General features: G+C 56.0%; 1 protein-coding gene across 1 annotated transcript; it reads right to left on the bottom strand.

Moving 5' to 3' along the window:
* Positions 1-1672: 1672 nt before the first annotated feature.
* VSX2 (visual system homeobox 2) lies at positions 1673-18524 on the bottom strand. Its single transcript, XM_045901997.2, has 5 exons — positions 18155-18524; positions 16800-16884; positions 12846-12969; positions 3611-3791; positions 1673-2801 (listed from the first exon to the last, which is right to left on the bottom strand). Exons 1-5 carry the CDS (start codon positions 18522-18524, stop codon positions 2476-2478), a joined length of 1086 nt encoding a protein of 361 aa, XP_045757953.1. The 3' UTR covers positions 1673-2475.
* Positions 18525-20747: the final 2223 nt, after the last annotated feature.

Raw genomic sequence — 20747 nt, 5'->3', positions numbered from 1 at the left:
ACATGCTCAGGGAAGCCCTAGGGGAGTGTGTGTGGGCAGGACTGGAAGCCAGGCTCTTGGATCTGTCCCTTCACTGCATAAAAGTTGGAGATTTCCCACATGTGCCCTGCAGGCTCTGGGTCCAGAAGGATTATACCGGCTCCCAATGCAGGGTGCAGGGACTGCTGACCACTGTCACTCCCCTTTGATGACGGCCTGCCGGAAAAATCTCTTCTGAGAAGGAGTTCCCCCATCTGAGGCAATTTGAAACTATCTTATGAGATTTCTTGAGCCCAAAGCTCAAATATAACCTATCTGGTCTGCTCCTTCCCTCTGTTCTTGTAATTCCGTCCAGCACATCATGGAGCCGATGGGTTGCCTCTGTCTGCAGGCAATTTCTTGCAGTCCTGCCCCGCGCCTTCTCTTGTTTACTTGCCTTCTCTTTAGCAGGCTTTAGCATAGGTTTGTTTGACTTTCAGTTCCAGATGCCACTGCCTTGTTTGTTGTGGGTTCCCTTTGTTGTTGTTGTCTTTGAGTTGTAGGCAAGATTTTAGAGTGCACACATGTACACAAAAGGAGGGAGTCAATACTCTTGGGGGCCAAGGGGGGATGAGGTGTGAAGGAAATAGGGTTGTTAATAAGTAAGTTAAGTACCAGAGGGAAAGGTTAACTAATCCGTTGTGTGGGGAGCAGGAGGGCATCGTAGGTAATAACTTAGGGGCTCAATGGCTGGGATAATTCTGTTGTGTCTACAATGGAGGAGGGTCTCCTATCACAGGACAAATGTCATTGGAAGGTGGTGTCAGCTCAGCGGAGAAAGGCAGGCCTTTACAGCTGGAGTGAGGAATCTGGTAATTTTGACTTAAAAATGTCTTCACGGATTTACTTTTTATGTTACCCACACACAAGACATCCTCAGCCATGGAGGCTTCTTGGATCCCTCCCCTGATGTTTTTACAACAATTTTATTCTTACTTGTATCTTTACAGAAAATGGCACAGAAATCACAGGTTTAGAATACCTAGAAGTTATTACAGTTCCATATTTCAAACACCTCAATATCAAGTTTCTTTCTTCCCACTCTATGTACAGTATTTACACACCAGGGGCTACCGTCTCTACCACTTCGAACCAACAGGGGACAAAGACAAGGCGATGAGGGGGGTTCCGTGAACGGAATGAGGAAGAAATCAACTTTTGATACGGAATTAAAATCCAAACTCACTGTCTCAGGCCTTTCTCTTGCGAGGTATTCCCTGCAAACGTGGGTGGGATGGTGGAGGGAAATGTCAAGGGCGTGAGGGAGCCATAGGCCTGGCCTGGGGGTGGATGGTTCCTCCCACCAGCAAGACAGGAAGAAGCCCCCAGTCCCCTATTCCTACACGGTCACTGTGTCCCTCCTATTCTCGTGGACAGAACGCCACAGCATACACCTGGCAGGGGCGTGTGCCTGTTGCTCATTTTGAGTCTAACCCTGGCTCCTGCCTTGCTCTGCTTCGAGCCCTTTCTTGTACCCTTCTTGTGACCTGTAATAGCCCCAGGCCCGTTCCAGGCTTGGCCTCCCAGGGATGGCCCGGATCAAGTCGAGCCAAGATCTGTGGCTTCCTATGTGTCCATTCCATAGTTGGATTGGGTTGCTCCAAGGCAGGATACATGAGCACTGATAAACTGCAAGAAGCTCTAGAAGGGTGTCTTGCACAGCAAGTCAGGGTCACAGGTAGCCTATCGGGGCGGTCAGGATGCTTCAGAATGCAGGCCCAAGGGCTCTGGGTGAGAGTCTGGCCTCCCCACCAGAGCCCTGAGCACAGCATTTGTGACAGGGGCCCGCTGGCTGCAGGGACACAGGCCCTGGACCAGGTACTGTCCGTGGCCACGTGTGGTGCTGACGGTCATGCTGCGGGGGACGGTGGGGCAGGCTGGGGGTGGGGAGGGCGGGCAGGCTCCTGAGGGTGACTGCAGAGGGCGTGATATGGAGGGGGGCTGAGGGGCTCAGGATGACACCTTCCAAGTTTCACCTGGAATCTGGGCCCCGTCGATGGCGTGGGGCAGAGGCCGGGCCTGGGCCTGTAGGACAGTATGGCCACACTCTGGAGGCCCAGGCCCAGGCCCTCGCGAAGGAGCTGGGGCGGGGGTTCTTTCAAGCAAGAGAACAGAGAGTGAGGGGTGGATGTGGACAGTGAGAGTCACCAAGGAATTGAGTGAAAGTGGCTTGAGGGGGTGGTTTGGGGCAGCAAGAAGGCTTCTGAGGCAGGGCTGTTGGGATGAGGAGGATGCTGCTGGAGAGGTCAAGACTAGATAGGGGGTGTCTCAGCATGGCCCAAAGCCTTGGCCAGAACTGAGTTGTGCCTGAAGTCAGCCCGGGAGTCATGGGGGGCCTGTGGGGCAGGGGGAGGGTGGCCGAGGCCAGGCCTGAGCCCTGCCTCAGAGAACACCTCCCAACACCACAGGCCCCGAGGAGAGCAGAGTCCTGGGGCCTGGTATCCGCGAGCCCTTGATCTAAGCCATGTCCTCAAGCTGTGGTGGACTCAGCTTCCCCGCTGGCCTGTCTTCGTCCATGGCCTCCTCGTCCTCTGGCTCCTCGGCATTCCCGGCCAGGCTGTCGGGCCCAGACACAGTCCCCAGCACTTTGGTGCTGTGCTCCTGAGCTCTGGCTCGGAGCGCCGCAATGCTGTTCTCTCTCAGTTCCTCCTGGGACATGGCCGCTGGAGGGTCGGGGCCCCGCTCCTCCTGCTCCATCTTGTCGAGTCTGGGCGGGGCCTGGCGCTCCACCTCGGGCTTCCTCCCCGACTCCGCTGCTGCCTCCAGCGACTTTTTGTGCATCCCTAAAAAGAATTGTTGGTATTCGGGTTTAGAAAAGCGCCTGGGAAAGCCATCTTGAACTGAAAACGGCAAAGATAGAGAGAGGCCAGAATTAAGGACGAGCAGAAAGCCTTACTTCACACACCGCAGTCACGCGCGTCCCAGGGGCCGGGGCAGCGGGAGGGTGGCCAGGGGATGGGGCTGCAGGCCAGCAGAGGGCTTCTTCGAGTCAGGTCCCTGGGCACCTGGCCGCCGGGCAGCCTGTTCTATCCCTTCCCAAGCGTACTTGCTCCCCCATCCCTCCCTCCTGGGATTCAGATCTTGGAACCCCAAGATGAGCTGGTGCTGCAACCGACCAAGGCCCCGAGGGCAGGTGGGGGGAAGATGGCACGTGGAGAGATTTCAGGGGGAAGCAGTCCTTTGGGCAAAGCCAGAATGGTGGCCAGAGGGTCTTAGGGGTTCCCTCAACCCCCAAGAGGAGCTGTTTCATTCACCACAAGCCTACCTCTGGCCAAGGGAAGAAGAGGGTATGGACCCTGGGGCTACAGCCACACCCTTCTCACAGGACAAAAGAACCCACAGTCAGGGCCCTGGCAGGGATGAGAGTCCGAGCCACTCAGTAGGGGGGCACAGGGGATAGACAGCAAGCCCTGGGCCCAGCCTACCCTCTGAGGCTCCTAAGGGAGACTAGGAGGCCTGGTCTGGAGTGCCTCTGTCCTGCTAGGCTGTTGTGGCCAGGTGTCCCTGCCCCAGGGCTCTGTCTCCTCCTCCTCCAGGGAGCCCGCTCTCCTCACCACAGGGGCAGGGCCCCAAGGAGGGTGCGGGCTCTTACCCAGCAGCCACGGGGCACAGGAGTCCATGATGCCGTCCTTGGCGGACTTGAGGATGGACTCTGGCAGGGGGATAGAGTGCCGCACCATGGCCCCGTAGAGCCCGTACTCCGCCATGACGCTGCTCCGGCCCCAGCACTTCTCCCGTTTCCTCCACTTGGCCCTGCGGTTCTGGAACCAGACCTGCAAGTGAGGATGAACAGGGCAGGGGTATGTTCTGAGAGGCACTGAGGCCAGGCCCTTACCCCAGTGGGCCCCCTGTGAAGTTCCCCACCCTTTTGATTGCTGGCTGCTGCATCCCCTTGTGACTGCTCGTTTCTCCAGCAGGGTGCCCTCACTTAAGCTCCCCCACCCCATGGTACCCCCCGGGGTTCCTCCAGGCTCCGAGTGCCCAGAAGGAGGTCACCCAGTCCTGTAAGAACATGATGGGTGAAATGGATCCTTTTCTTTTTCTTTTTTAAATCACAGCAGTTCTAGGGTGATGGGATAGAGGCCTCCGGGATAGGGTCTTGCAGGTGGGCAGTTCCCAGCATGGTCCTCGGTTTGCAGCTGAGAAGCCCCACCCTGGTAGCTCTCTTGCAGGTGGTCACACCTCCAGCCTATAAACAGAATCTCATTTCTGACTTGCAGAGGAACACATTCCTTCCAGGGGCTGGACTAGCCATGCATCTTGTTCGGGGCTCCCTCTCCACCAGAACTCCAGAGGCCAAGCAGTCCCAGAAGCCAGGTGAGTGTGGACTCACGCAGCAAAGGGCATGGCATTCAGGTATCAGGAAGCCCCAAGGGACACTCCGGGGAGGCCTGAGTCAGCCTCCTTTCTCAGCCCCGTCCTGGTGAAGCCCTGTTTTGCCAAAGTGCCCTCCATTCACCAGCTCCCCACAGTTTTGGACCCATCCCTGAGTGCTATTCAGAGGAGCTGGGCATCCATCCTCAGTCAGGCAAGGAAGACAAAATTCTCTTGGTGTGCCAAGAAAGGGAGATGGAGACCTAGGAGGGTGCAGTGGGGGACACCCTGGAGAATGTTTCTCTGGCCCCAAAGCTGACTGGTGCAGGGCATGGGGTACCCTGGGGGTGTCAGCAGCGCTCCAGCCCCGTGCTTGGAGCAGCCCCTGCCATGCTTGGGGGAAGGGAGAGTTCTCGGTCTCCCAAAGCAGCTTTCCTGAGACTTCCGGCAGCTGGCAGGAGCCAGCGCTAGGGACAGCTGCACTGTCCCTCAGGCAGGTGAAAGGCCGGCGAGAAACCGGTGGGCTCTGGAAGGATCCGAGGCCCGACCAGCGGCCCCCTCCCGTCCCCTCGCAGCCCCTCCGGGCCCTGACCCCCGGGGATGGCGACACGCCCAAGGCGCCTCGGGAAGCGCGGGAGGACGGAGGCGGGTTCGGGGAAAATCTATTAGTTTCCTCTGCGATTTCCATTCCCTCGCCTCGGCCGGGTTCCCCGCCCCCTTCCCTCCGGGCCCCTCCCCCGTCCCCAGAGGCGGAGGTTTCAGCTTTTGATGAAAAATTGCTCCAGCTCTATTCAGGAGGCGGCAAAAGAAGAGTCACCCCCAGGGGCAGCCCTGGGCTGATTGAAAAATAAGTTAATTTCTGTTTGAATCGATGGGCCTCAGGCACTGAAATATCACGGGAAATTAAAGCGGCTGCTCTCTCGGGAGCCGCGGCATTGACCCGCACTAATTAATGCTGCGGAGGCAGCGCGAGCCGCGCCGCGAGCCGCTCCCCCTCCCCGGGGGACCCCAAACACATCTCATTTAACTAATTAGACGGGGAAAATTGGGTGTTAATTTGTTTAGGATTTTTTCCCCTCTTCCCCCCGGCAGCTCCCTCCCCGGCCCCCACCCCGCGCGGGGGCGCGGGAAATGAATGCGGGGCTCGCCGGCAGATGGCTGCCCGGGTCACTCTGCAATCTTCTCCGACTTGATTGCTTGATTAGGTCGTTAGCACATTAAAAAAAAAATTGCTTGCCGTCTGGCGCTGGCGTGATGAGTGGGACGCGCGGCAGCGCCTGGGTAATTTATCTTTTTATACGGCAAAGAATTTGATTTCAATCTGCAGATATATGGGGCGCCTTTGACACCTGTTTAACATCGCGCCGCTGACAGTTTAACCCTTTGCTGCCTCCGCCGCCGGGAGGCCCGGGCAGGGGTTCGGATCCGCGCGCCCCCGCCGTTCCCGCCGCGGCCGCTATGTGGCGCAGTGAGAGCCCCGGCGGCCCCAGGCAGCCCTGAGTCTGCGGCTGAGCGCGGCCGGACGCCTCCAGCAGGGGGCGCCCCGGCAGCCCTGCCTCCCTCCCGACGACCCTCAAAGAGCCCCGCGCTGTGTGGGGCTGCGGAAAGACCGCGCGGTCTACGCACACCTTTAAATGGACAGAAATGTGTGTAACCCTGTCGTGAAATTTCTCCGTTTGTAAATAACCAGGAACGCACAAAAATGGGAGAGACGCGGCCCAAGACGCCCCGGGCCTCGCCACGCCCAGTAGAAAAGGATCGCTCAGTCCACCCTGGGTGGCGCCGCCTGCAGAGATCTGCACCTTTGCCACCACCGGCTTTGGCACCTGCCGTTCCTGCTCGGGCCCTCCTGGAGAGCTGCGGAGCCCTTGTGCAGGGCCTTTCCCCTGGTCCGGACCCGGACCGCCACGGGTGACCCCTGCCGAAGAAAGGGTTTCTGCAATTTGAAAGCCACTAGATGGCTACGCTTCGCGGGCTACAGAGCGGAGAAGATGAGCAATGCGAGCCCGGGCTAACTCGCCTGTCGTCCCGGCCTGCCTCCACGCTGTGCTTAGATCCCTCCCCAGCGCCACCTGTCTGTCCCTCAGGCTCTCCGCCCGACTGTCGGACAGACCCAGTGCCTGCGGTTCGTCTGAGACCTCTGTCCTGTCCCATCTTCCTTCCCAGTAGCACTTGGTGGCCCTCTATAAATACCCACTTGGCACAAGCTGCCTTCTCCCACAGAGGACAAATCTGAAAGGACTGAGCCACATAAAATGTGACTTCTGGTTTCAGCCACCTCTCAGAGAATACAGAAGAATGAAGCCCTTGGTGATGGAATTCCAGGCACCAAGTGTGACCACAGAGGGCTGGGAAGGCTTTCTTTATGAATCTAAGAAATCTGCTTCCTAGTCAGGAGATGACCTTCCTGCCTGAAGGCAGTGCATTATGAAACAGCAAGACCACAGCCCCTTAACTGGAACCCATGGGACCAGACTCCACAATGTCTGGGATTTTAGAAAGAAGAGGTGGTGCATTACCGCATTACGTGACACTTGGCTGCAGCGGCCCACCGAAGCCAAACTCACTTGTTTTGATTTCTGCAGCAAAACATATGCATATGCACGCTAAAAGGGATAAATAAAGAGCATAAATTCAGGTCTGGTTTTTGCCATTAGTGAGTTCTGCTGACTCACTTAGGAAAGAACTGTGTTTTTGGCACGGTTTGGATTTATGGATCCTGGACACTGGACTGGGGAGTATACAAAGGCAGAGATGCCCCACCCACCCCAGTGTGGATGCCTGGGAGGATGCACTGTCCTGGCTTCCTCTGGATTCCATGAGCATTGGTGCTTGGGTGGCGGGGGGAGCATGGTTCTCACATGGAAACCGCATCTTTACAGGAGCACTAAAGAAGGGGGTGCAGGGCGCCTGGGTGGCTCAGTTGGTTAAGCGACTGCCTTCTGCTCAGGTCATGATCCTGGAGTCCCGGGATCGAGTCCCGCATCGGGCTCCCTGCTCGGCGGGGAGTCTGCTTCTCCCTCTGACCCTCCCCCCTCTCATGTGCTCTCTCTCTCTCTCTCAAATAAATGAATAAAATCTTTAAAAAAAAAAAGGGGGGGGTGCAGACTTGGGATTCAGATGCTCTCTGGGGCCTATAAACAGAACTATTTTCCTGGGTCTCCTAATTTGGGCAAATGAATAACTGGTCTGCAGATCAGACTTTGCCCACAGACGTTCCCGGGAGAGCTGGTGCAGCTGCTCGTTCAAACCAGGAGTTGTGCGGACCCGCGGTTATGGGCTCCTGGAACGCCTGGCTCTCTGTGAAGACCAGATGCTGAGGGGACCTGGACAGCCAAAACCATTTCTTTTTAGGACAGTTGGCAGGGGAGCTGTGGCTGGATGCCTTGGAGGGAAGTGGACAAGGGATTAGCATTGAGCCTAACCACTCCTCATGTCTGCCTTTCTCTTCCCTTCCTGGAAGCAACCAGTATGTGTGCAGGACTTGATGGTCCCAAGAAGCGCTGAAGTCAGACGGTCCTGAGCTGGAATTCCCAGCTGCGACAGAAATTGCTGTGTGATCTTGGGCAAGTGACTTGCCCTCTCTCAGTCTCAGTCTCTTCAAACATAAGATAGTGCCTATTTTCCAGGGTGGTTTTGAGGATTAATGCAATAAGTGAAAGTTCCTAAAACCCATGCTTATCACATAGAAGGTGTTCAAAAAATGCTACTTATTTTCTTTCAGTGGAGGCAAAGAAAACCAGTGGGAGCCTGCACAGAGGGCAGGTTAATCAACAGCTTTACCTGCCCCTCTGGCCTCCTCCGCAGGCCCTTTAGCAAGGCTGGACTGCAAATAATAATAACTCCAGGAGAGGCGCAGAGGGACAGAACTAAACTTCAAGCTATACGATTTTCATACAGCTAGCCTGTTTCCCCTTTAGGCATCCAGCGGGCCAAACAGAGAGCCCTGCGACTATCGGCACATTTCTCATGTATTCCAGGCCCTTGAGGCCCAAATGTGAGAGAACACACATGCAGCGCCCAACGCTCCCTGCAAGTTGACTGTGATCAGGGGCTAGAAGGCCTCGGCTGGAGATCCTTGCCCTGCCTCCCACCGTCTTGGTGATCTTGGGCCCGTTTCTTAACCTTTCGAGCTTCTGGTTCCTCATCTGTCCTGTCATACCACCTCCTTGAAGGTTTGTTATAAAAATTAACTATAATAGTGCTTGGGAAATGCCTGGCACATAATAAGAACATCCAGCCTGCTGCTGGATGAATTCTGTGGATAAACATGCGACAAATGAGGCTTTGCTTTCCAGCAAATTCTCAACGACATTTTTTATATAAAGCCAGGTCCTCCCATCTCCTACCTTTGAGAGTCCTTCTAAGCATTTAGGCCCTTTTCCCTACTTGGCCTCTTGGCTCTGGCAAGCCCCAAATATTCCTTTAGTCCCTCGCTCCTTCCTTTTCCTGGCTGCCCACTTTCTAGAGGAGACCGCCCCTCTCACGCGACAGTCAGGCCTGGAACTCCTCAGTAGAAACTGCGTCAAGGCCGCAGTGAGGACCAGAGCCCTGCCTTACACTTCAGGGTTCTGAGTGCCTGAGAAGGGGCCCCAAAGTGACACCAAGGGTCACCGGGTTTGGCACTCCAGGTACGATCTTCCAGCTTGGGGAAGAGTCTGGGTTCCTGCTTCTCCCCTCAGAGGTGGCGCCCTAGCAGCAATCCGGAAGCCCAGTGGGATGCCTCTGCCGGTCCACACAGCTGGTCTGGCAGGAGCCCCCCCCTGCCCCAGCTGTCAGCGAGGGTCCCAAGAGATTGTGCCTCCAAGGACAGACTGGACCTGGGGAGGGGTTCTTGCCAAACAGGTGCTTTCCTACTACAGAGCGCACTTGGAGCAGAGCAGGCAACCCTACCAGCAACTTCTCTCACGGTGTGGATAGAGCAGCTATGGTTGGGCCCATGGCCTCTCTTGTTATCACCCAGCTCCTGTCCGGCAAGCTCCCATCCCGGCATCCCCAAAAGACACCATACCCAGGGCTCCTTCCCTCAAAGGTCTCCCAGGAGACCCTCTGTGGTCTTCCCAGGATCGCCCCCCCTCAAGGAGACATCTTGTACAATGGATGCTCTTTGCACATTCCGGTTGCTTGCCTCCCCAGGCCCTGCCTTCCGATCTTGCCTCCTGCCATCGGCCTGGCTCTGTCAGCCATGTGGCAGGTCCCATCACATTCACCCAGCTTCCTTCCTCTCCTCGGGCTGGAAGCTGATTAATTTGAGCTCATCGTGGCAGTGATTTAAGGACTTAACCGTCCACATGCGCTCAGCATTCCTGACACCATATTTCAGCATCTCCCCCTTCCTGCCCCGGCTTCAGGCTCAGAGAAGCTGGGCCCTGCTGCAGCCTCTGACGTCCAGTAGGGGGCGGCTTTGCCCACATTGCCCAGCAGCCCGGGCAGCATCCTTCCCTGCACACCTGACAAGTCACCTTGTCCCTCCTCCTACCCTGTCCCCTCCCAAACTCCACCTCCTTCCACTCATATTAATGCACATAAAATGCAGAAACTCCTTTCCAGAGCCTCTGACCCAGCCTTTTTACACTGGCTGCCCACAATCACTGGAGAGCTTTAAAAACATACAGATGCCAAAGGCTCAGCACCAAAGCAATTAAATCAGAATGGCTGGGCATGGGAGCCCTGCATGGGTGTTTTCAGAAGCTGCCCTGTGATGCTAATAAGTGCCCCAGGCTGAGACAGACTGCATATCTTCTAACTTCTGGAATAGAATCCCTTCAAACTTCGTTCCCTATCCCTGGACAGGGATCCATTTAAAAGAGGCAGACTTGAACAGCGCTAGTCAGAATAGCCAAACCACAAACTTAGATACAAGAATTTGCCCACTCAAAAAATAATTTTTTATGAGTGAGTTTTTGAGGTTTTTTCTTTAGAACAATGCCCGGTACTCAATAAGTATTGCTTATTTTTATAAAGAAGGTCAATACCAGTCCCCACCTGACCTCCAACCATCTCTGCTCCCCCCAGCTTCAAGTCAAAACACAGGCTTCAAACTCAAGAGGCAGGTGGTGAACGTGTGGGCTTTCGACGCAGACCTGGGTTAGAGCCCTGTGTCGCCCACCTCCTAGCTGTGTGGCCTTGGGCCAGTTGCTCTGTTTCCGCTTCCTCAGTTATCTCCAGGACTAAATGAGATCAGTGCTGAAGTGGAGTGGGCACGGCGCACCTGCCAGGCATCACTCAGAACAGACGACACGTGGCTCATGGCATCTGCCCCAGAGGCGGGGCTCACCATCACCCCCATTCTACAGATGAGGAATCAGGGTCTCTGCAGGCTGAAGTCACTCGTCCAGTCACTCAGCTGGGCACGGTGGAGCCAGGCTGTGTCTGGCTCTGAAACAGCGTCCCTAACCACTATGCCTACTTGCCTCTCCCGTGCACGCCGTGTTTTCAGAACAGCAGGCACGTGCAAACTGCTCTGTAAATGATAGCTGTGATCGTCGCTGATGCATGCTGAGACTGCCCGGGCCACCTGGGGCAAGGCTATGTGACAGCTCACATACACCTTCTGGAGGCAGCTGGTAGCCAAAGAACCCTGTGGTGCTCAAAGACTCTGAGAGATTCTCGGCTCCGTCTCCCAGATCTACAGTCCTCGAAGTCCCAGGGCAATCAGCTTACTCCACACCCTAGCTCCTCCTTGCTGGTTCCTGTGGCTTCAGACACCACCGACAGATGTCCCCCACCCCCAGGCAACTTGATGAAGCCTGGCATCTGCCTGCTGGGGTGTCTGCAGCAATGCAGTAATGGCTGAGCCAGAGCCTTCCCCAGAATCCTTCACGCCCTCCCACCCACCGCCACCGCGGCCGGACAGATTTTAGGACAGTCCACCGCAAGAGGCAGCTCTTCCTTCTTACTGGTCCCAGTAGTGCCAGTGTGAGGCCTACCAGCAGGAGAGTTTTTCAGCCCACCACCCCACCCTGGCCACTTGTAATAGTCAACTTTGTGCAAACAAAGGCCAGGTAGGGGTTACCACATTGACTGGATTGGGCCTTGGCTCACACACACACACACACACACAAATTCAGAATCCACACCCCAGGCTTACCCCACTGGAACCAACTGGGTGGAGGGATGATGGATCCAGGCCACCATGGATAATGCACCAAACAGATAATCTGCTTATGAATAATTGAGCTTATTGTGTCAATGTCTAAAGCCACTGGCTGAAATTCCTAATAGATTTCCAAGGGAGAGGAAGACCCTTCTGGAAAAGTAGCTCATGTCTCATTTCTAATTCTCTGGTTGTCCAGTGAGAGGACACAAAGCAACCCACAACTTATCTGGTTCCTTCTCCCCCCAACACACGTCCCACCTCCAAGGGCTCTTGACTGGGAGGGGTTTCAGGAAGTCGGGACCCCTTCTCCCCCTTACTTTTCCCAGCCTTAGCAGTGAACTGCTCTGGACCATTCCACTGGTGGAAGCAGCTTTCACTTAAGGATGTGATCCAGTAAAGGCAAACCCAAATCTTCTGGAAATGTTCTTCCTACCCAACTCGATTCTTCTGCCTCATGGAGGCCTTACCTAGAAAATCATCAAACTTCATCTTCTCCCAGAGAAACCATTAAGCAGACCCACTCCTGCCTAATGAGGGGGTTCTGGCCTTGGAAAGGTCTTGTTGCTGATGAAAGGAAGCCCTGAGCCCAGCACAGCTGAGACCATCCCAGTCCAGACCAGGGGTCGGTTATGCCACAGAAGTCTCTAGGAGAGGGGCGGCGCCTGACTGACTCAGTCAGAGGAACATGCAACTCTTGACCTGGGGGTTGTAAGTTCAAGCCCCATGTTGAGTGTACAGATTACTTAAAAATAAAATCTTAAAACAAACAAAAAGCAACTCTTTATAGGAGAGAAGGAGGACTTACTGAGCCACACTTGCAGGCAAGCGTCCCCAGCCACACCCCAGGCCAGACCCGAGCAGGAGCTCAGGGCAGGGCCAGCTGCCTGACTGTGTGAGGAAGGAGTTTCAGGTGGATGGAGGTGGTGGGGAGTAGACAGAAAGGGAGGGGTGACCTTTTCTTCATGGGGCAGGGGAGTGGAAGGAAGAGAAACAGAATAGGGTCAGTGCTAGAAGTCATTCTCCCCTTCTACCACCTCTGGCTTTGGAGCAGACATTTAGCTATCCCTAGGAGATACCTGCCACGACAGAGACCCCCCTGAGAACCCATGACTTGCCCAGAACTCCTCGTCCCACCACAGGCCCCTTCACGGTCTGCCTGACCTACTCCTCAGGAAGCCTATAGTCTGGAACAGCAGGCCAGCCACACCATCTAAGTCCTTGTCCCCCACGCCCCACCCCAGTGTCCACCTCACGTGGTAGGTGTTCAGCAAGTACCTGTCAGCTTAACCGAACTGTTCTTCATAAGGACCCATAGCAGGGGGATGGGAGATGGGGTCACGGGTATCCAGGAGCCTGGGGCGGTCAATGCCTCAGAGGGTGCAGAAAGAGAGACAGGGACTCGGGGCTCTGTTACCTGTATCCTGTCCTCTGGCAGCTCCGTTTTCATGGCCAGCATCTCCCGGGCATAGACATCTGGGTAGTGGGCCTCATTGAATGCCTTCTCCAGCTCCTCTAGCTGGTAGGAAGTAAAGATTGTCCTAGGGGAGCAAAACCAGACACTCAGGACCCAGAAACTGAAAGAGACTATTCCAGAGAGGACAGTATGACCTTCCTCTATGTGTCCTAGACAGACCCCAAACCCAGGGCTGGCTCAGCACAATCAGACACGAACTCTCTCACACATACACACACACCACACACACTCACTCACGCTCACATGTGTTCACGCACACTAGTAGCTTAACCCTCTAGACTCGTCTTCATTCAAGGCTGAGGATCCACACTACCCTTCTTAGGAGGACATTATTTTAGCCCTCAGGGACATTTCATACTGGGAATCTTTCTGGAAGTGATTTGGGGGAAAGGGTGTTGAGACAAAAATTTTAGAAAACTGCAGAAAGCCCTTCATCTTCCTCCCGAGCACAGAGTGAGCGACTCACCAGATAAATAAATGCCTCAGGCCCACTGGGACCTGCTTCCCAGTTTCCTCTCACAGACAGAAGTTGATCTTTTAAATGACACCCACGTTCAAAGACCCAGCAGAAGGTCAAATGCAACTGCAACCCCAGTGTTTGAACGGCTAAGAATCGAATCTCCCACCTCCCCATGCATCCCAACACTTTGCCCTCTTCACCTGCCCTTCCCCTGCCACCACCCAGAACAACTAGCTCCTTAGAGCTGCCCTCAGATCTCCCCCTCCACCTCCTGTGCTCAGAAGACAAGGAGCACCTTCCAACCACCTCACACCTAGGCTCAGCCACTCATCAAGGGGGCGCCCCATTCAGGGGGGTTCCATTCAGGTCACTGTGAGAGAGCCTGCCTACACAGCCCCCACTCCCCACAGAGCAGTCTACATTGACCTATTTGGGTCCAAACCTCTTTTAAGAATCAGGCAAAAGCTACATCCTTTTGCCCTAGGACAATGTGCAAATGAATATGCTCCAACACAAATTTTTACCTCCAATATCAGGGGCTTCACAGACCCACTTTTCCCCATAAGCCATACACACCCACTGATAGGCACCAATTCTTCTCTTTTCAGGCTTAATTTCACCAACTTCCAAGATGACCTTTATCCTGTTCAATATCTGGGCAATAGAGTCCCGATTCCACAAACCCAGCTTGTAAAAATGGTACATTCTTTGCTTGAGCCTCTGGGATCTGACCCTGGGGACCAGCACACGGGGTTAGAATCCTTCACTGATGCCCTCACTCTCACCCTCACCCAACACAAGGAAAAAGTATAGGTGTAAGCCCCATTGGGTCCTTATGGTGGTGTCGGCTTTAATATCTTGGGGGAAGACACGGGGGATGTGTGAGAAAAAAAGATTCTGCGCTTTATAGAAAATGACGGGTTTGATTCTAAATTGTTTCTCCTATTCTCTTGGGAGGGGGGAATGGAACGTTTATGTACACAGAAAGTGAATTCTTCAGACTTTTGAAGATCTGCTCGTTTCTATTTTGCTCTTGCCACTTACTGAAGGGCCCCTGAACAGACTGTCAAAATAAACAATCGAAGTATGTAAGTCTTCTCACAACTAGGGAAATCAAGGCACACAGGTGTTGTGGCTTGGCCAAAGCCAAAGAAGGGAGAGGATGAGAGGTCGTTCAAGTGCCAGTCTCCCCTTGGGAGGGCTCTCACTGAAAACAAAACAAAACAAAACAAAACCTCGAGAATCCCCTAAACTTTCCCTCATGCCTGCCTCAGAGCTCATCTGTGGGTTGATGCTGGTGTGCTCCTCCAGGGAGGCTCCTGCATCCCCAAAATGTGATCCAAACCCTGCTCCTGGCTTCATGCAGAACTCCAGACTCTTCGGGTGCCCATTGCATCCTGTCTGCAGAGAAGCTGAGCTTTCCCAGTGCAGGGACGAGCAGAAGCCCAGAATCCAAGAGACTCCCAAGGCCGCGGCTCCATCCCTACTCCCCTCTCTGACCCTTACTAAGCCCAGCGTGTTTCTGGGAGAAAAAGAGATGCCCATCTCTCATTACCAGACTCCAGGGGCTCTTACCTGAAATCCCCAAATGAGATAAGCTCAGGAAAACACACACACACACACACACATATATTTTACTAATTAAAAGCTGCACCGGCCATCAGTAGCCATTCTGATCTCTCTAATAATCTGCTCTCTTCATACACCAGAAATCGCCTGAAACCTAGGGCAGGTGGTGAGTTGTGCTGTCTCACTGGGATCCCCAAACATCTCCTCAGTGGGGAGAGGTCCGGAGCCTTAAGCAGAGACTTTGGGCTATGGGTCAGCCAGCTCCAGCTGCCACACGAAGAGATGTCCTGGAGCAGAAACACGGTTCAGCACCCAGGGGATGCTTTCTCCTGGACTCCCCTTGCTGTGTGAATCCCTCTCCCCATTTCCGCACCAGCACAGCAGCCCCAGCTCTGACCTGTCCTCCCTCCATGGTCCTCGTCCCTGCCCCTGCTCGAGGGGTAGGGGTGGGGGGGAAGCTGATGGGATTACCCACCCTGGGACCAGCATGAGAAGGGTGCATAAAAGATGCTCTAACGAATATTTGTTGGATGAATGAATGTAAAAAAAATGACCCAGGATCAATGTTTCCGTTGAAAATAAAACAAAGCTAAACACAACAAAAATGCTGCTTGAAGGGAATGAATAAACGAGGTCACCGAGAAACCAAGTCAGAGTTCACCCTTGTTCCAGCCCGAACCTACTGGCCCCTTAGAGGACAGGAAGAGCCATTTTATAAGGTGGGTGCCAATAGTGGAGTGGCCAAGGGCTAGCTAAGGAAGAGGGGAATGCAGAAAGGTGCCCGGAGAAAGGGTGCAAAGAGGCTGGGAACAAACTGGGGAGAAGAGGATGGGGTGGGTGGCAGCCGGGAGAGCTCCCCAGGGGAGAAATGACCCGCGACCCAGCAGGAACCTTGCGGACACCCCACCTGGACTGGGGCGCAGGGAGAGATTTGGGGAAACAGATGGGGGGAGGGTGAGCACAGGGGAGGACTCTGGAAGCAGCACTCGCAGAAAGTCGGGCAGATTTTTGGTTCTGGCTTCTTTATTGCCTTAAAACCCCCTCATAAATTTCCACAAGGAACTAGTAGCTGTGGTGTGGAGGCGAAAGGGAATTAGCGTCTGGGGTGGGGGGGGGGTGTTACTTTTCAGGATATACCTTTCAGCACCTATTGGATTTTAAAGTTGTACAAGTAATGCCTATTTGAAGACTTATTTTTTAAAAATTCTCTCTGTAGCTGGTACCCCAGTGCAGCCCACTCGACTCCAGCTGGGACTGGTGGGGTCATCCAGTCCACACACTTACCCTCCCCATTTTACAGACAAGGAAACTGAGGCTCACGGAAGGGAAGAGGCCCCTCAGGATCACAAAAGAGCAGAAGTCTAACGAAAAATTCCCATCCGTGCAGAGATACCACGCTCAGGATGTGTGGCACGGTGGGAGCAGAAGGCTAGGGGTGTGGCAGAGCGGACAGGGACGGCGGGGGCCGAATGGGGGCCCGGGGCAGCGGGCAGAGGGGCCGGCTTGGGCGGGAGGTGGGAGCCGCTCTGCCCCGCGGCTCTCCGCAGGCGCTGATGCCTGGATCGAATCTGGGGCCGCCTGCCGGTCCCTGGCTCCGGTTCGGCCCTGGTTTGGCCTTTCCTTTCTCCCGCACAAGGAAAAAGCCCCCCCGGCGGCCACAGACCATCCTCACCCGGTGTAGCTGGACGCCAGGGTCCCGGGCGGATGTCCCCAAACAACGTTCGGTCTCCCCGGCCCTGGCGCAGCCTTAGACTTCCAACTTAGGAGTCGGCGGGAATAAGGTTGGAGCGACCGGACCCCCACGCGGGATCCGGCAGGGAGTGGGTGAGCAAAAGAGGTAACAGAAAGCGCCGCAGGGGCCTTACCTGTGTCGCCGCTTCTTCCGTTTCTTGGTCTGGTTTAAAGCCGATTTGGACATTTTTCGGTCGCTGGAGGAAACATCTTCAGAATCTGAAAAGCGGGCGGAGGCACATGCGGCAGAATGGGGGGCGCGCTTGGCAGCGCCCGGGGACGTCAGGCGCCCGAAGCCCGCGAGGGCCCCACCCCGGGCCGCCTCCGGGAGCGGCGGGGGCCTGCTCTGCCTGCCGGGGGAGCCCTCCGAGAGGTCGACCCTATCCCTCAGCCCCGGCTGGCTCTACCCACGCCGGCGCCCGAATCCGGAGATTTTGAACAGATTTCGTTGTAAGAGAGGCAAAGGCCCCAAGGCGCTTGGGGCAGGGACGGCGGTGGAGCGAGGCAGCCTCAGGGGGTCGCAGGGCCGGCAGGCGGGGATCCCGGCGCTGCGCCCTGCCCCGCGCCTGCAGCCCCGGCGCCCCGGGCCCGAAAGTTGGCCCCGGGGAGCGGAGCCCGGGCGCAGGGAGCCGGGCGCGGGGAAGCGCTGGGGTCTCCCCGGGCACAGCCCCCTTTTCAGGGCCTGCAGAATGCGCCCCCGCTCGAGACTGGAGAGGCTGCGACGCGCCACTTTTCGTTGCCCCTCCAAATAAAAATAAATAAATAAATAAATAAATAAATACAAAGATAACGAAAAATCGGGGGAACTGCCGAGCGCGAGCCCGAGCCGGAGGCCGAGCGGGTGGGGACGCACGGCCGGGAAGGCAGTCCAGGGAGGGCGCGGTGGGGTCACCCCGGGGCCCCCGAGCCCGCCGGGCGGGGCATCCGATAGATTGTGGCGTTTAGGTGGAATCGGATGGTGGCCGCTCCTGCCGCCGCAGAGGCCAGGGTGTCCAAGCTCGTGGGGTGAAAAATAAACCCCAGCTGACCAACGTGGGCGTTGTGGAACGGCGAAAAAGAGGAAGGAACAACAACTTTGGATTCCAGGGCTGGGGCCGAAGGCTGGGGCACCCGCTTCCTGGGCCGGCAGCGCACGGAACAGAATCGGCTCCGGGAGGCCGGGGCCGCAGTGGAGCAGCGGAGCTGGGGTGGGGGGTGCCCCGCCCGCCCCACGGGCCCCGACACCCCAAGCCGGGTTCCCGGCGGGGCCCCCACCCGGCGCCGCGGCAGAGCGGGGCCCGACGCGGGGACCAGAGAACGGCGCGGAGGCCGGAAACGCCGGGGCCGAAAGCAGGCGGGCGCGCCGGCCCCAGGCCCGAGCCGCGACCCCTCGGCCTGGCGCGAACTTCTGCGCGGGGAGGAGGCCTTGCGGTGCAAGCGAAAGCCGACGGCGTGGGGTTCCCGGCTCTCGCCCCCAGTCGGGCAGCCCGGCAGCCTCGCCCTCACCTACCCGAGCTGGCCGTCTGGCTGGTGTCCAGCGGCCCCGACGCTCTGCCCAGCGGCTGCAAGTGGACGCTCTGCGGGTCGGACAGCACTTCCAGGAAGGTGGGCTGCGCGTAGAAGCCGGGGAGCCCCCCGGGCCCCAGCAGCCCCATGCCGCCCACTCCTGCGGGACTGAGCACGGAGCGCGCCGCCAGCAAGTGCCCGGGGGCCAGGCCGTCGAGGGCAGCCCGCGGATGGGAGCTGGGGGGCTCCTTGTTCAAACCCAGGATCTCCTGGATGCCGAACCCCGTGCACCTGGCCGGGGCGCCCCCCGAGGTACTCTTGGCCACTGTCTCGGATTTGGGCTTGCTCAGCGCTTCCCCCGCTTTCCCCGTCATCTCCCGGCTCTTTGGAGGGGCTGAGGCCGCAGGTCTTTTGCTCCCCCCACCCCCCCGCCGGGCTCCCCGCTTCGCGAAGTTGGTCCCAGGTGCCCCCTCCGGTGTCTAATGCTCTGGAGCCCCAAGGAGATTCCCCTTTTATCCAACCAGGCGGCAGCCCAAGTGGGGTCAGAGCTGAGCAGCCAATCACCGGGGCCAGGAGCATTAGGAATTCCAAAAAGCTGGCAGCTCCCGCCGCAGGCAGCACCGAGGGGCCAGGGCGCTGGGGGCCGGGCACCGGGTGGACTCAGCAGGACGCCCATGGGCAGGGACCCCAGGGGCTGAAATGAGACAACAAGGTTCAGGGCTGTTCCAGGAGGCTGGGTGGCTTGGGATTCTGGGCAGAGCCTGGCTGGGACATGTCCTGGGATGGGGTGGGAGGATGGGCTGAGGGCAGATGTTAGAGACTGGGAGTCCTCCTCCCTCCCTTAAGTCCAGTGCAGATTGGCAGGGTCAAAGAAGCCCAAATATGGGATCCTTGTGTAAAAGGCAGAACAAGGAAGGGGGCAGGTGCCCTGGACAGGGTGTGTGGTGGCAAGGGGAGAAGAGAGGGCTCGGAGGGTGAAGAGGGAGATGTATAGGTGGGAAGAGCTCCACACATGCCTTGCAGCACAGGATAAAGTGCCTAGTTCAGAAGAACTCCTCAGTAAACATTGGCCCAATGAATAAATGAACGATAAAGGGGTCAGGAGTAGGGGTCCCTGGCGGGAGAGAACAGTGGTGATTTCTTCTGGAGAAAACCCGTGGGCATCTGAAGATCTTCCTAGAATAAGCATGAGTGTGCTCAACTTCCGTGGAAGGACTTCATGCATTCTTCCATCCATTCGTTGAGCACCTTACCAGCTCTGAGCTCGGAGCTAGGGGCCCTGTTGTAAACCAGATAGAGGAGGCAAGGGGTTTGCTATACCTCCGAGTTCACTGAGCAGACAGAGCGAAGAGGATGGGATTGTTGATGTAGAGGACCAGGCTGGAGAGAGGGCGTTAGAGGCAGTTAAAAGGTGAACTTCTGTCCCCAGCTGAGCAGGATCCCTTGACTAAATCCTGTGTTGGAAGTTGCAGAATTGCAGCCAAGTGGGCCAGTTGAAAAGTGATGAGAGGCAGGACCCTGCCTGGAGAAAAAGCTGAATTCCCAAAGTGGGCAATGAAGCCACTGCTTTCCTGCTTGAAGGCTCTGCGGGGAGCAGGATCCCATAGGGCCCAAATGTCAAGTGAAGGTGATTCTCCATGCGCGCCCGCGCGCGCACACACACCTGCCATGCCATGGACCTCGGAGTCCCAGCATTCCACCAGCTCGGCTAAGTCTTCTGTGACATTCTTGGGGCTAGGGACTGTCTTGTTTACCTTGACATTCTCCTCTCTACTGTGCCTAATACATACTAGATCTTAAATCAATTTTCTTGCTTTCTTTCTTGCATGCTTGCTTGCTTTCTTGGGAGGAGTAGCTTTTATTTCCTTGTTTCACAAATAAAGTTGGTTGAATTGATTGCTTTAAATATTTCTTGAATCAAAGTCACCCTATGAGGCAAGATAAAGACAGGGTCAATTGGTTTAGGCCAAGACTGGAAAACCAGGCTGGGGGAGAGATTCCATTGAGGATCTCTTGGCTAGTCAGCTGCAAACCCCCAAATAAATTGAAACCTCCTCACCCAGCCGGCCGCCAAGGTGTCTCGTAGACTTTGTGGTTGCCATGAGGCCATATTGAGAGGCGCAAGGAGACCCCGTAGGGGATGGAAGCGGAGGCCTTGCTATCAGGGCTGTTATGAGGAAGGTCTCCACTCACTCTGGCCGGGTCCACACAAGAGCTGGACCTGGGCTGGGGGATTTCTCAGTGCAGGAGGCGTCTGGGAGGGGTGTACTGTTCGCTCAGAGTGCTGCCTCCTTGTCCCATAATAATGCCATTCCTACTGTGCACTTACGTTGCTCAGCCCCTTATGTGACATGACCTCTGTCCTCACAAGAACCCTGTTGGTATCTTGGTTCCACATCTGAAAGTTGATATAGCTATTGTTTTTTCTTTTTTCTTTCTTTTTTTTGAGTATAGCTGATGTACACGGCATAGCCATTCTTACTTGCAAGGTGCAGACTCAAGGATGTGCAATCTTGAGGCATCCTTCACCTTGTATTCTATGGAGTTGGGTTCCATGTGGCACCACTCACATAGACAATGTGAGTGGCTCCCCCTAG

This window comes from Mirounga angustirostris, unplaced genomic scaffold, assembly GCF_029215605.1.
Source record: "Mirounga angustirostris isolate CCGP_5_RB_7025 unplaced genomic scaffold, mMirAng1.0.hap1 SCAF_9, whole genome shotgun sequence".
NCBI lineage: Eukaryota > Metazoa > Chordata > Mammalia > Carnivora > Phocidae > Mirounga > Mirounga angustirostris.
The sequence above is the reverse complement of the archived record's forward strand: the minus strand, read 5'-3'. Positions and strand labels throughout refer to the sequence as shown.